General features: G+C 41.2%; 1 protein-coding gene across 2 annotated transcripts in view; it reads right to left on the bottom strand.

Moving 5' to 3' along the window:
- LOC119557867 (LIM/homeobox protein Lhx1) overlaps positions 1-13,653 on the bottom strand; it is a 55,496-nt gene that overhangs the window by 4,863 nt on the left and 36,980 nt on the right. For both annotated transcript variants that reach the window (XM_037870866.1, XM_037870867.1), the window contains 2 exons: positions 8,482-8,672; positions 7,652-7,870 (listed from right to left, as the gene is read on the bottom strand). In XM_037870866.1, coding sequence (XP_037726794.1) covers positions 7,652-7,870; positions 8,482-8,672 — 410 coding nt within the window. The remainder of the gene's footprint in view (positions 1-7,651; positions 7,871-8,481; positions 8,673-13,653) is intronic.

Raw genomic sequence — 13,653 nt, 5'->3', positions numbered from 1 at the left:
TCTTGTTCACTGCACTTCGAAAACCTGCAATCAAAATTCCAGTTTACTCAGCCCAGAAATTTGTTGGCTCACAGCAAATGGGCGTGAAAAGCATTTTTCGGCAATAAATTTGAGAAAAATATTTTCCTTTGCCTTTGATTTGCTTTCATATTTTTCCGTGCTGTATATATTTTCCTTTGCCTGTGTGTATTATAATTTCAGTTGTGCAACTCGTTTCGCTTTTCGCGTACTTTTTTCGGGTCCTGCCCTCTGGCTTATTATGTGGATATACGATATTATGATATATCAAAATCGCATCATTTACGGTTATCATCATAACATACATATATTTCTTTTGGGTTTTTTCCTTGTTCTTGCTGTGGCGGCAAATTGTTGGCAATTTTGAAAAATGTGCGGCTAATATTTTATTTCCGCACTTGGGCACCGAAATTTGTTTCCAATTTGAGCTTTCAACAAATTTCCGACTTAAATAAATTGGGGGGGAGAAGGGGGGGAACTTAAACTGAACTAAGTTGAACACGCGGCCAGCAACATTTGAACATTTAGTTAAATTATAGGTTAGACTCTGACATAAAAGGGCAAACAACGTAGCATAATGGCCCATGGTAGCAATCACAAGGGGTCGGCCCCCGAGAGCCGAATCCCTCACATAACAAAATGATTATTGCAGTGAGCGGAGCCGGGCACTGAGAGAAACGGGGGGTAATTCAATTCGAAGTATATTCTTAAGCTAAGATTAACAATGGAATTTTGTTTAAAGACGTATAGGTTTTGCTAAAAAAAGGTATACCATAAATAAAGTAACTTTGTTATGGTAGGTTTTTTAATGTCCAAATCATCGTAGCAGCTGAAATTTTTTTTTTAAACATTTTTCCAAAATAACATATATAATAGGATTGAGTAAACAGTTATATAATACCTAGTATTTTTTTTTTATTTTATTTCGAGAAAATTTTAAAAAGGCTCTTAATATGATTGATTTTTGGTAGGTTTTTTAAGGTCCAAATCATCCTAACAGCTGGAATTTTTTCTTAAACATTTTTCTAAAATAGAATGTATAATAGGACTGAGTAAACAGTTATATAATAGTAAATTTGGTATTGGTGAGAAATAATATTATGTTTTTAAACACTTTCTAGATCCTTATGTTTAGGTAAAATGTAATTTTATCAAGAACAAAAAATTGTATTTCAAGAACATTTTAAAAACGCTCCTATTATGATTGTTTCTCGGGGGATATGGCCCCACAAGATCCCTTAAATTATTTTGAAATACCCTCATCTATCTAGGTATTTTCTCTCAGTGCGCAACAGGGAGCTGCTCGGCCTCAGAGGGTTAACTTAACCGAGGTGTGCTCTCCTACCTTCGTCCGCTTCCATCTGCATTGTGTTGGAAATTATAGCAAATTATGTTAAACGGCAGCGCGTTTGGCCTCCCACCTGCCCCTCCCCCTTTTGGTTGCTCATTTCACCGATTGAGCGATGAGGGGGTGGGCCAGGGGTCATATATAATACCTCCTATATATATAAATGTGTGTATACAATCTTATAAAATCGTATACCATCTTAATGCGATCCTCCGCCAAAGGGGCAGCCAAATGTGTGTCACGTTTCTGGTTGCCTTTGATTGATATGATTGGATGTGGTTAGATTTGAGACTTAAGATTTGCGATTTGCGATTTGGGATGTGCGATTCAGAACCCGATTCCGATTGAGATCCATTTCCATCCGCAACTTTGAAATCAAACTTCATTCGATATTAGCCCATTGTTTTGCGGCTACCATTTTCTGGCCCCTTTTTTTCGTTGGCTATTTTGTTAAATTAGTTTGCTATGATGCGGCAAGATTTGTTTGTTATTTTGTTTGGATTGCCTTTTCATGTTGTTTTATTGTTTGTTGCTGCTGCTGCTCTCCGCTTAATTGCCAAAAACAATGGGGCAACTTTGGTTGCCTTTTTCACCACAATGGCAGCAAACGAAGTCGGCAATAACAATTTTTAAGGCTAATCAACGGCGGCATTCAAGTCAAGAAAAGTTCAGGTTGAAGAAAACCGAAAATAACCTGGGCTGGGTTAAGATCGAAGGGGATTTCCTGGAATTTCTGTGGTTACTTTGGTTACTTTAGCCCCCATAATAAAGACCTTTTTATTTACATAATATTATTCTTAGTACTTTCGAATTCTAGAGTTTCTTTATGATCTACCAACAAATGTTTTTGGAAATATGTACTAACTATTTGTTTATTATTACCATTGATACCTTAAAACTATAAATATTCTTGATTATTTTCTCAAATTCGAAACTCATGTTCTTTGTGAAATTTCTTTTGATCGACTCATAATGCTCCCAAAATAAGGGCACCGAAAAATGATATATGGCTTATTAGCCGGGTAAATACCATGCAATGGATACTCAAGATGAGGGATCGAAACAGGGGAACCTGAGATATGATCGGCACTATCCTTTTTCGACAGACCTCCGATGGCGATTGCGGCGATGATGATTACCACGATGACCTCAAGCACTCGCCGATGATTTGCATTTATCGAGGGGGCTGTCGTCACGCCCTCGAGTCAACATATCGATGACTACCGCTCGTTTTCCCTCTTGTTTCCCAGCGTGTTTTGGCCTCTTCAACCGATTCTACCGACTTTACCGATTTGGTGAGGCGTGAATTGGCCTCGAGTAAGAGTTAACAGATAATTAACTTCTTCTTTTTTTGTTTTCTTGTTTTCCATCTGTATCTCAGGTGGATCGCTCCCTTCTGGCCTTTGTTTTTTCCCATAGTTTAGTAGGTGTTACTGAAAGAGGAGAGCTCCTTGCATGATTCAGCAGCTTTGTGGGTTTCGATTTCGGGTTATATTTCGTTTTCGGTCAGTTGGTTTTTTTTTTTTGGTAGCTCCGGCGCCTCAATCGAAATTAATAGCAACTTGATGAGTTGTTGAAATTATAATTTTCCCCCGAGTCATGGGCAAGAGGGCGCCCCGAAATGAACTACCAATCCATGTTGGAATAAATGCGTTAAATTAGCCCCTTGTGAATGGTTCAATCGCCTTTTGGAACAGTTTCTTTTCAAGTTTCGGGCGGTTGCCGAACTCTTGCATTTGGTTTGGCCCAAATCAAAACAATTTCCGCTCGATTAATAAGAGCCCAGCGCTCAGATCTTTGACTAATTAGTTGGCCATAAAACAAAAACGAAAACTCTATACGCAGCCCCCACCGAAATTTGTCAACTTCCGACGATCTCTCGGGATGCCAGATAAAATATATAAGAAGTATAAATCTTCGGGGGCTCTAAAGGAATGAAGCGAGTAGAAAAGAGGCAAGCAAATGCAAATCACGACTCTGGAAATGCTCTCGAATATGTTTTCTGTTGACAAATAAACGCCTCTGCACCACTTGACAAATGTCCGGCTCGCATCCGCAACCGAGTATCTGAGTATCTGTATCTGTTATATCTTTGTATCTCCAAGTCACTGGCGCCAAGCTCAGCGCATGCCACATTAAAATTTTTGTTTAGCTGCCGCTCGCGCTCCGTCGACTGTGTGATTTCAAGCCCCCCTCCTTTATTTGTTTATAATTTTTCAAAGCTTAAATGGAGCGAAAGAAACCCAAACCCAAAAAAAAAAGAACCGCCTCTGACCCTAGAGATATATGTATGCCCCCTTCTTCGGGTCCCCCGCCAAACAGGTTGACTTCTGTCTCGGTCACTTCCCATACGACGCGACATTCGTGGCCATAACTCTTCGAAACGCATTTGGTTTTACGTCTGTCTATGGTAGTTATGCTGTTTTAGATATGCTCAAATGTCCAGCTATCTATCAATTATCCAAATGCCATAGGTCCCCTCTCATGGGAATGGGTTTCTCAGAGGCTAAAAAATAGCCCAAAATAAAGTTACATTTATCTTAATAGGAATTGAATGGGAACATGGGGAATTTCTTGTAATCGTAAGTTATGATATAAGTGTGAATCAAATTTTTAATTTATGAATCTTTAGTCGAAGTTAGCTTAGTATAGAATGTTTAGAATACGTTTTTGGATATATCCCATTGTCTTATTATAACTATACCACATTTCTAGAGTTTCCAGTTAACCCATGTCCTGTTTTTGATCTAATAGGTATTGAATGGTTAAATGGGGAGTTTCCTATTTCTAGAATTCCCACTTGTCCCTGGTCAAGTTTTTGATCTATTTTGATCTGGATACGCTTTGCTTCTGCCCTCGAGTTCACTGCTTTTATGTCAAAGTTCAAGACATGCCTCGAATGGTGGGGAAGGCGAAGGCGAAGGCATATTGTTTGTGTTGGCGCCCAACGTGGGGCCGAACTTCTGTCCCGTGGCGCGGCCATTGCCCACCTCCCCCTCCCTTGTCGCCCCCCCCCCCCCACCTTTTGTCGGCAAAAGTTCTTAAGAAGTTTTTGTGTCATGCCCTCAGGTTGCTGCTGCTGTTGTTGTAAAATTTATTATAAAACTCACAGCGGGCGGGCGCCCAAGAGAAAGATGCTCCCCGGCCTCCCAAACTTCCAGACTCCCAGACATCCAGAGTTGTACAAATTTCTCGTTGACACATGCGGAGAGAGGGGTTCCCAATACCATACCCAAATCCAAATCCAAACCATGATGAGCTGACGAACTCCCAAAGTCAACGCTTTGATGGGGATCGAGTTACTCAAAGCTATTTCCACAGAAAATCAGCTGGAAGCTGCCTATATCTATGTGTATATATCTGTGTGCCACAGACATTTGATACGCTTGATATTGGTTGAAGAGTGGGAAGAGTGGGAAAAAAAGAGTGCAGCCTTAATGAAGATGCAAATGTATCTCAAACTGCCGCTGACAGCCCACAGATGTCCATCCCATTCCCTTTTTCCCCCAATACAAACGGTTCGAGCGATTCTCCAACGATTCTCCCGAGCAGATTAAGATTTGTTTGGTGTGCCTCCTCTTCAACTTGTTGGCATTTGTCACTTTCGTTTAGTTGTGAAGAGGGACCCCAAAGAGGTGTTGATTGTGTCACACTTGTCGCCTCCAAAAAGAGCGCAGGAAATCCAGAGGAGCGACAAGAAACGAATGCCGCCTAAATATCCTTTAACTGTAACCAATGACACATCAAAGGCCCCGGACCGAAAACCAGACTATACGAACCCGTAGCCCATAACCCATAACCCATAACACAGAACCCGAACCGAATCGAAATAAACTAAGCCGAACGAACCCGTGCCCATCTTTAAGTGCTCATGGGATAGGAATTTGGGTATTTCGTATTTCGTATTTCGAGTGCCTCCGATCGGGAAAACAATGAAAACCAGCTGAGGGAGGGTGCCGAAAAATTGTGGGTCTAGTAACCTGTTGAAAATTCGAGCAAGGTGCCCCAGGCGGGTCGAATGGCAGGCCTGCATAATGATGATGTTGTTGCGGTCAGATCATATAGAACATATGCTGCGGATATCCTTGACAGGTTAGAACAGAGCAGCTGCTTAACGATGGGAAAAGGATTCGAAAGGTGATCGTACCCCGAAATTAAAACTGAAGAAAATGGGAAAAACTGGGAGTGACTTCAGCTTACAGATCTGTCAGCAACAAATTCGGAATGACTAGGTGAAAGGTGATGGTATAGTTAAGCACCCACTTACGTTTTATATCATCTATTTGCAAGAGTACTTGAAGAGCTCTTAAAGGTTTTGATTTATGAACAGACTTTCCAATGCAGTAAGTATGTACCATGTACTTTTTATAGCTTTAGATGGTGCACTTTTGTATTTCATACGAGTAACTAATTAAAATGGCAAATTAGAAAAACCCTATTTCAAAATCATTTTTCCAAAGATCGGTGAACATCAAAGCTTGGGGGCAATTAAGTTCTGCCTTAGCAGCACTTCCTCAATTTATAATATAATGCTTATCCACTTTCTGGCTACCAAGATAATATGTATGCTCAATTTGTTAAACACCTTTTCTAATCCCATTACTCAAGCTTCTAACCCTGATTTTCTTGTAATCGCAACATTGCATGTTAGTTAATATTTTTGGGCCTTTCTCCGCGCTTCTCATTTCTGCAAGAGAGGGTTTTTAATTTTTCTGGAATTTTTGCGCATTTTATTTTTTGCTTTTTTCTGTTTTTGGCAAATTGCTCTTTGCTGGCGATTTTTTTCTTGGGCGCATTGAACTTCCGTTTTTAATGCGCCGCCACGCCCACATGGCGACTGCGTCCGCCCTCGTTCCGACATTAATTTTATTTTTATTGTATTTGGTTTGTTGTTTTTACTGGCCGAGCAATGAAGCGTTGCAAGGCGGCAAAGGCAACGGCAACGTTGAAAAATCGCGTCCGACTATTTTTTATGATTTTTTCCCCTTTTTTTCGAGTCAAGTTGAGCGGCGGGGGCTGAGGCGGTGGCCGCGTTTGCTTTAGTTTTAACATTTGCCAGTCAAAGCGCGCTTAATTTATGCCTTTTTTATGCTGATGAAACGCAGACGGGCCGCTCCACGCCACTCGAAAAACCCAAGACCACTACTACTACTACACTCAGGGAAAAACACCGTGCTAAAAACAAGTACAAACAGCCTTGATTTAAGAAAAATTGCATGCTTAACATTTAAGTACGTTCGTGCTCAAACAATTCTCATATTGAGCACATTTTGGAGTTTTTGTGTCTGCCTACTCTAATAATTCCCAACTGTTTATTCTGAAAGTACTCAGTATATAAGGCGCATAAATTAGACAGTGTTAATGCCCGTGAGCGGCAAGTCGTAAGTAAAGTTAAAATATTAATATTATTTATATATATCTCGCTTATTTCGTTTCAGTCTCCAATGCTTATTTCTCTTACTAGCATAAAATAAAAACTAATTTTAGTTTCATAATATTTATATATTGATTTAAGAATTATTCGTCCTTAAATCATGCCTGCAAATTTCTAACTTTATTATTAAATCGTTCTTGTTTTTAGTCCAAATATGACTTGATTTAAGAATTATTCATACTTGATTGAAGACCGAAAGGTTCTTAAATCTAGTATTTTCGGTCTTGAAAATTCGTGCTCAAAACTAGTATTTTGTTCTCGCATTCTGTATTTTCCATGCTTGGCGAAGTTTTGACACCGAAAATACTAGGTTCAAGCACGAAATACTTGATTTTTTTTCTGAGTGTACGGACTTGGACCACTTGGAGGTCGCTGGGGGAACTACTGCCACGATGGACACAAAGTCGCCAGCTATGGCTATGGAAATGGAATCGTAAAAGTAAAGCTCATGCCTAAACATCTCGGACTCTTCCGCTTCGGGTTGCACTTGCCTTTTTCAACGGAAGGCAGAAAATCCCTGCGCCCAGCACTTTAAATTCATTTCTTGCTGGGTTTTATGCGTTTCAGATGGGATATACGGAAAGTTTAAAAACATATTACAACATACATGATATAGTATATATATTTATATATCTTTGTGTATGAAACATCTACCGAATCTATAGTAAGATAAATACAGAAAAGGCACTTTAAATATTTCTTATAATATTGGAACTGGATTTTAAATTTCTCGTGACATAAAACAATGGATCTAAGCCCATTTTTCGTTTATAGTTGGCACATAATGGCTTTATTTTAGATAATTTTCCCCCTGATCACTACTTAAGATCCCAATTCCAGATGGCACTCACCTGTATGACGCGCATGGGCAGCCCGGTCTCCTTGGCCAGTTGCTCCCTGATGTGGCGTGTCGGCTTCGGCGTCTGATTGAAGGCCGTCTTCAGCACCTCCAGCTGTTTGGCCTTGATGGTGGTGCGCGGACCGCGTCGCTTCGATCCGTTGGCATCGTCGGGACTTTTGTTCTCCGCCTGGGAATCGCCACGTCCATCCGGATCCCCGTCCAAGGAGCCCTGCGATCGAGCGAGATGGTTATACACATATTGTATTTTCTATATAGTGCACACAATGCCGGGCCTCTCATAATCGTTTGCCAATCATTAATCAAATCGAGTGTGGATGTGGAGTGTGTGGTGTGGAGTGTCTGGGGAATGAGAGACCCCAACAATGCCACCTAACCGACCGATCATCAAAAGCCCGAGCAGTCTGCCTTATAAAGACGATTATTCAAGTACCCTTTAACTTAATTCATAAACTCGAAAGGAAGTTAAAGGGAATATGAAATTTGATATCAGTACATATTACGGTTAAATAATAAGCTATACAAAATTTAAGGTCCCTTACTGATAAATTAAAAAAAATACTGTGATAATTCAACAACTTCTTTAGATCACTAACTTATAGAAATATGAAATTTGGTACTGTAGCATATTTTGGTTAGTTAATAAGCTGTGCAAAATTTAAAGTCCCTAAGTAGTTTATTAACAACAATCTTATATAGGGATCCTAACTTTTGAAACCAATAAGCCTTTGAAATTTCCCCACTACAGGGTAGCACTCCATTCATTACTCGGGTGAAAAACGGGGAAAACAAGTTAATGATGCTCCTCCGCACCGATCTTACCTGATCGGAATCGTCATGGGTATTTTTGCTATCGGTGCTCATGCTTTGTACTGATATATCCGACGTGCCCAGAGGTCCGCCCGCTGAGTCGGGTCCGTTGGGCCCCAGTACGCCCAATCCGAGTGCCGTGGCCCGCAAATGCGGCGGATCATCGTCGTCATCGTCTTCGCTCGCCGAGCCCATTAATGAATCTGTAAGAATCCGAAAGATATAAAGAGAGAGTGTGTGTTAGAGTGTGGGGTGAACAAATTGCTGGGCTCTATACGTATGAATAAGTGGTAGAACACCACTCCACTTAAAATACAATTGCAATAAATAATATTTGTACTGGGATAAGCCCGAAACGACGCTGGAATTGGGTTTGAATTGGGTTTATTTCGCTGACTGGGTCACGTGTCGCCATTTCATGGTCTAAGTAGCCCTTCCCCCAAACTGGTGTTCGGCGTTCGGTGTTCGGGTCACGTGTCAACTGCAGTTGTTCCTCGCTGATTTCTATATAAGTTGATTAGGTCGGGGTGTGGGGGTTGCTTTGGTCTTATCTCTGTTGAGTTCTGTGGCGCAGACTTTTAAGCTCTGGGCCATGCAAAATGCTGACACGCGTTCGCCAGATTCTCCAGTTTCTCTGTTCTGCTCGAGATAAGAGGAAAACGACCTTCGAAACGTGTCACTCAATGTATAAAAAACGGCGACTCGTTTTGAATTGTTTTCGGTTTCGAGAGCTTGGAAATCTGTGCGAAGGGAAACCCCTTGGGGAGCACCTGACAGAAGGGCACTGGAAAAACGTTTCCCCGAGGGACAGTTGCCAGAAATAAATTACACTTTATTATGCATAATCTAATCCGCACCAGATGCAACCCAAGGGGTTTGTCCTCCTGTCCACCTCTATAACGATCCCAGATTCTGCGACTGCGACTGTGATTCTGTGCTTTCTGCGTTTCCAGTCTCATCTGGCACCTGTCACATCGACTGACTCTGGCGGAGAAGAGCTTAGCGCATCCCGAGATGAGTTGAAGTCGGCCTGATGGGATGAGTGGAGATGATGATGAGATTCCAATTCCAGCGATTCAAATGCGGAATCATCGCCAGACGGATGGGTTGGGTTGGCTAGTCGATGGGGGGTAGCTTTCGAATTAGATATCCACGGAGGAACAGAAAGAAACAGAACTGACAAGCGGCAGTTTTTTTTTACAGTGAAAAGCATATCACTAGAGCTGGGTGATATTTGGTATTACAACTATATGTTATGTTGATCGTTTAATATTGCAACTGAAGATCCGATAATAAACCAGTTCATTTTTCTAATTAAAGACCTTTTGTAATAGGATACATCATATTATAGTGTATTTCTTTAAGCACACTTCAAAATCTTTTCAACACTTAGGATCCTGAGTATTTTAGTAAACATCTCATGGAACTGCAAAACCCTTTATGGCTTATTAAAGATCTTATACAATATGCTATGCGATATATAATATTTCTTAAGAATGCTTAAAAAATCTTTTCCACACTCAAGATCATAGTATTTTAGTAAACATCTCAGGGAAATGCAAAAACCTTTCATCTAAAAACTTCCCACCATCTGGGTTCCCAAGATTAAGCCACACAAAAAGCGTAAAACGGTTGCGTTAACCCACGAGATCTTAATCAGTTCGAGGAGTCTTTCCGAGCGTTTGGTCGAGTGTCGCAGGATGCCATAAAAGTCCTTCATCAATTGACCCGCAGACAGAGCCAACGGTACGGAAATTTCAAGTGTTTACCAGCATCGCTTACTGGGTGGTTCGGATAATTCAGATGGTTCAGATGGGCTCGAATAATTCGAATGGTTTGGGTGGCTCAAGTGGGTGGCGGATGGCGGGTGGTGGTTTCAAGCCCGAGCACGAAACCATCCGAAAGATCCCTGGTCAAAGGTTCACAACCCACCGATTCGATATTCCATATGGGCGCTTTAAGTTGTTGTAAACACATGTTAATAAACACGCCGCGGAGGGTTGTCAGTACCAGTAACAAATACACTCGAGCATCACTCAAATTAACTTTGAAAACCATTCAGGAACACTTCATTTGATTGCCACAGAAAACGTTGGTGGGTTATATATATATATTTGGAGGAAAAGTGGGAAACCACCCCACTTCCCTTTTTTCCCGCCCCCTGAACCTGCGGCAGTTGTTGTTTGTAATTGTTGTTGTAGCAATAGCAATTATACCATTGAAGCAACCCTCGGCAGCCATAAAAGTTCAAACACTCATTTCGCGCTTAGAAAAATATTTCCAGTAACCTCGTGGCCTTCTGAATTCAAAGCCCCACTTCGCCCCGTTTCGCTCTCCTTAAAACTCTTGATGTTTTTCTTTGGCAAACATCCGCATCCACATCCGCATCCACATCCGACGTCGAGGATGCCGAACAAGTGCCGAGATCCTTGAGAGCTGAATCATTGGGCAAACAAGCAGGACAGGCACATAAATAAACAACAGGCGCCGCCGCCTGGTGGCATGAATCCATCATTCTGCCCCCGAACCCCCGTACCACCCAACCACCCACCACCCCCTCGATTTTCCTTTTCCACTTGCCCTGTTTGCATAGTCAAGTGCAACAGTTTCCAGCCTTCAAGTCCTGAATAGATTTTCCCTTCTTTGCAGAAGATCTCGAAAAAGGTTGAGTGGGTTGGGGTGGGTTGGGGTGTGTCACCTGTACTATAGTGGATCGACTTTTGAAGGCCGCTCACATAATGGGAAAGCAATGTGAAAAGGAAAGTATTCTGAGGAAGAATTTTTAGATTTTTAGTTTTAGCCATTTTGATATGGGTAGTATAGGTTATAAACTTTAAAACCTATCGATATCTTTAGAAATCGTTGGAAAATAACTATTATAAAATCTTTTATGGACCATTGTCATAAAAGGATCTCTAACCATTTCGGCATTGATGGTATTACTTATAAAATGGTATAATATCTTGTCTAGATTTTATCGGAAGTATTAATTGCCACCAAAAATTAAGAGGAACATCATATGGTTTTGAATAAATGTTACGAACCAATCTCTTAAAAGTTAATGAGAATAAACTACTCTTCTTAGGGATTTTAAAGCCCATTCATAGGTAATTATTATGCAAAACTTTTAAAAATATTATTGCCCTCTCCCTTTGCTGAAGCTTATGTTTTCCTGCCTTACCCTTAGATCTTTAAAATTCAGGTCATGTCCAGGCACCTTAAACGAATTCCCCCCCCCCCTGCAAAACTGAAATAACCCATATCATGTTTGCTGAAAATCGAAATTCCCCGTCGAACTTTTCGCCACCCCGAAAACTTTATGACCCCACGTAAATAGTTTTGTCAGGACATCGAATATCTACCTGTCATTGCCCCATCCGCAGAAGTAAAGGGAAAGGGGCAACTCCAGTGGGTGGATGGGTGGTTGGGTGGTTGGGTGGATGGGTCACCCCAAGGACTAAAAACAAGCGATAGGGGAGAAATCAGCAGCCACCACCAATCGACGTAGACAAAGCGCACACACATTAATTTCGAATTAGTTTTGCATCATGTGGTTCACGATGCAGAAAAATCGAGGGGGTTTTCCTCCTCCCCATCATCATCATCATCCACATCCACATCCACATCCTCATCGAATGCTTGTGCTCCCCAGCATTTTCAGCTGGTTTTTCTGGCATTCTGTATTTTTTTTTGTTTCCTCGGTTCGTGTTTATGGGCAACTATTAAGTGCACAACGTAGTGCGGCATGAAAAATGCGGCATGGACGTGGAACAGATCGCTGGATTTTCTACATGAGCGCATTCTGAAAGTCGTTCGCCTCACCAACATTCAGACATGGCCATATACTATATAGTCATTCTGGGTTCTGGGTTCTGGGTTGTCGAGTTCTCGAGCTCTTGAGTTCTTGAGTTCTGGGTTCCTGGGCTCTGCCCATTCTCCATTCATCGGCTGAAATCCGAGGGGAGTCTCGAGTTTGCTGGCTGTAAAATTAGGTTAATTCCTGTCAGTGCGTTGCTGATTTGAATTGTCACAGAAGAGGATATATACACTGGAAGGTTGTAATAAATAGGAAATAATAAACACCTGCTAATAAAGTTTCCCCTTTTAAAGAAGTTGGAACCATAAACTAACGAACTTTAGCGAGGGTGAAGAGCCAACTTCTATCTTCAGATTATATTGCGTAGTTTAGGTAATGCTATATGTTTTGTTTTAGAATTTTTTACCAATCCTTTTAAAAACATTTGGGGCAGATCTTTAAAAGCATCCTCGAAATACACCTAAAAATTAGTTGTAGTTAAGTGGAATAAATAGAAGGTATCTTGCAGTTGGAATCGAATTGTGAAACAGAACTTTTAACATACCATATACGGTATGGAATACCTAGGAAAATGTTTCTATTTTAACTATGATAATACATTTTTTTCATAATATATTTGACTATATTTTGACAAAATTTGGAACTCCCAGAATATGTTTTTAAAATTTGTAATATTTTTTATAAACGTACCTTTTTGTCGCAGTGCATACACTTGGCACCTGGTTCTCGGTTTCGTACTCTTTGGCATGGGATTTACTCGCACTTTGAGTGCCATCCGCATTGACGTTCGCTGACGTCCCCTCCTCTTAACCCCCCGCCGCCCGACGGGGCCCCCTTAACCCCCTGAAGGCCCCTCTTAGCCCCCCGATCGCGGCTTAGTGACGACGACTCTAATCCCCTGACTGCCTGTCTCTCAGCCCCATCCACCATGCACTCCGTACCGCACCATATACCATATAGTATGTTCGAATATTTCTGCTCTTTCGCTTTTTCTCGGGGTTTATATTTTCCTTTTCGTCTCTCACTTTTTTTGCACATGACAGTTACGCAAGAAAAGTGTCAAATCGAGTGAGTTGGCAAATGTTATGCAATCCCCAGCTGGGAACCGATAGCCGATGGGCGATAAAAGCGGCCAACTGATTGGGTATGCTTGGGTTCTCTTTAAGGCTAGGCGATTCTGGTAACGAAAAGTTACTTTAATAACGTTTAAATTTAGTAGAGAAGGAACCTCAATACGTTATTCTATTAGAATCCGCCACTCAATTTGAAATGCCACCGTGGTTAGCCTTTAAATCCAAGATTGGATTTACAAGGAACTAGACTAATCAATATTATCGATAACGTTTTCGTATATCCATATCGATAAG

Source organism: Drosophila subpulchrella, chromosome X (assembly GCF_014743375.2).
Source record: "Drosophila subpulchrella strain 33 F10 #4 breed RU33 chromosome X, RU_Dsub_v1.1 Primary Assembly, whole genome shotgun sequence".
Lineage (NCBI taxonomy): Eukaryota > Metazoa > Arthropoda > Insecta > Diptera > Drosophilidae > Drosophila > Drosophila subpulchrella.
Note: the sequence above shows the minus strand (reverse complement) of the source record. Positions and strands in the feature narration are given on the sequence as shown.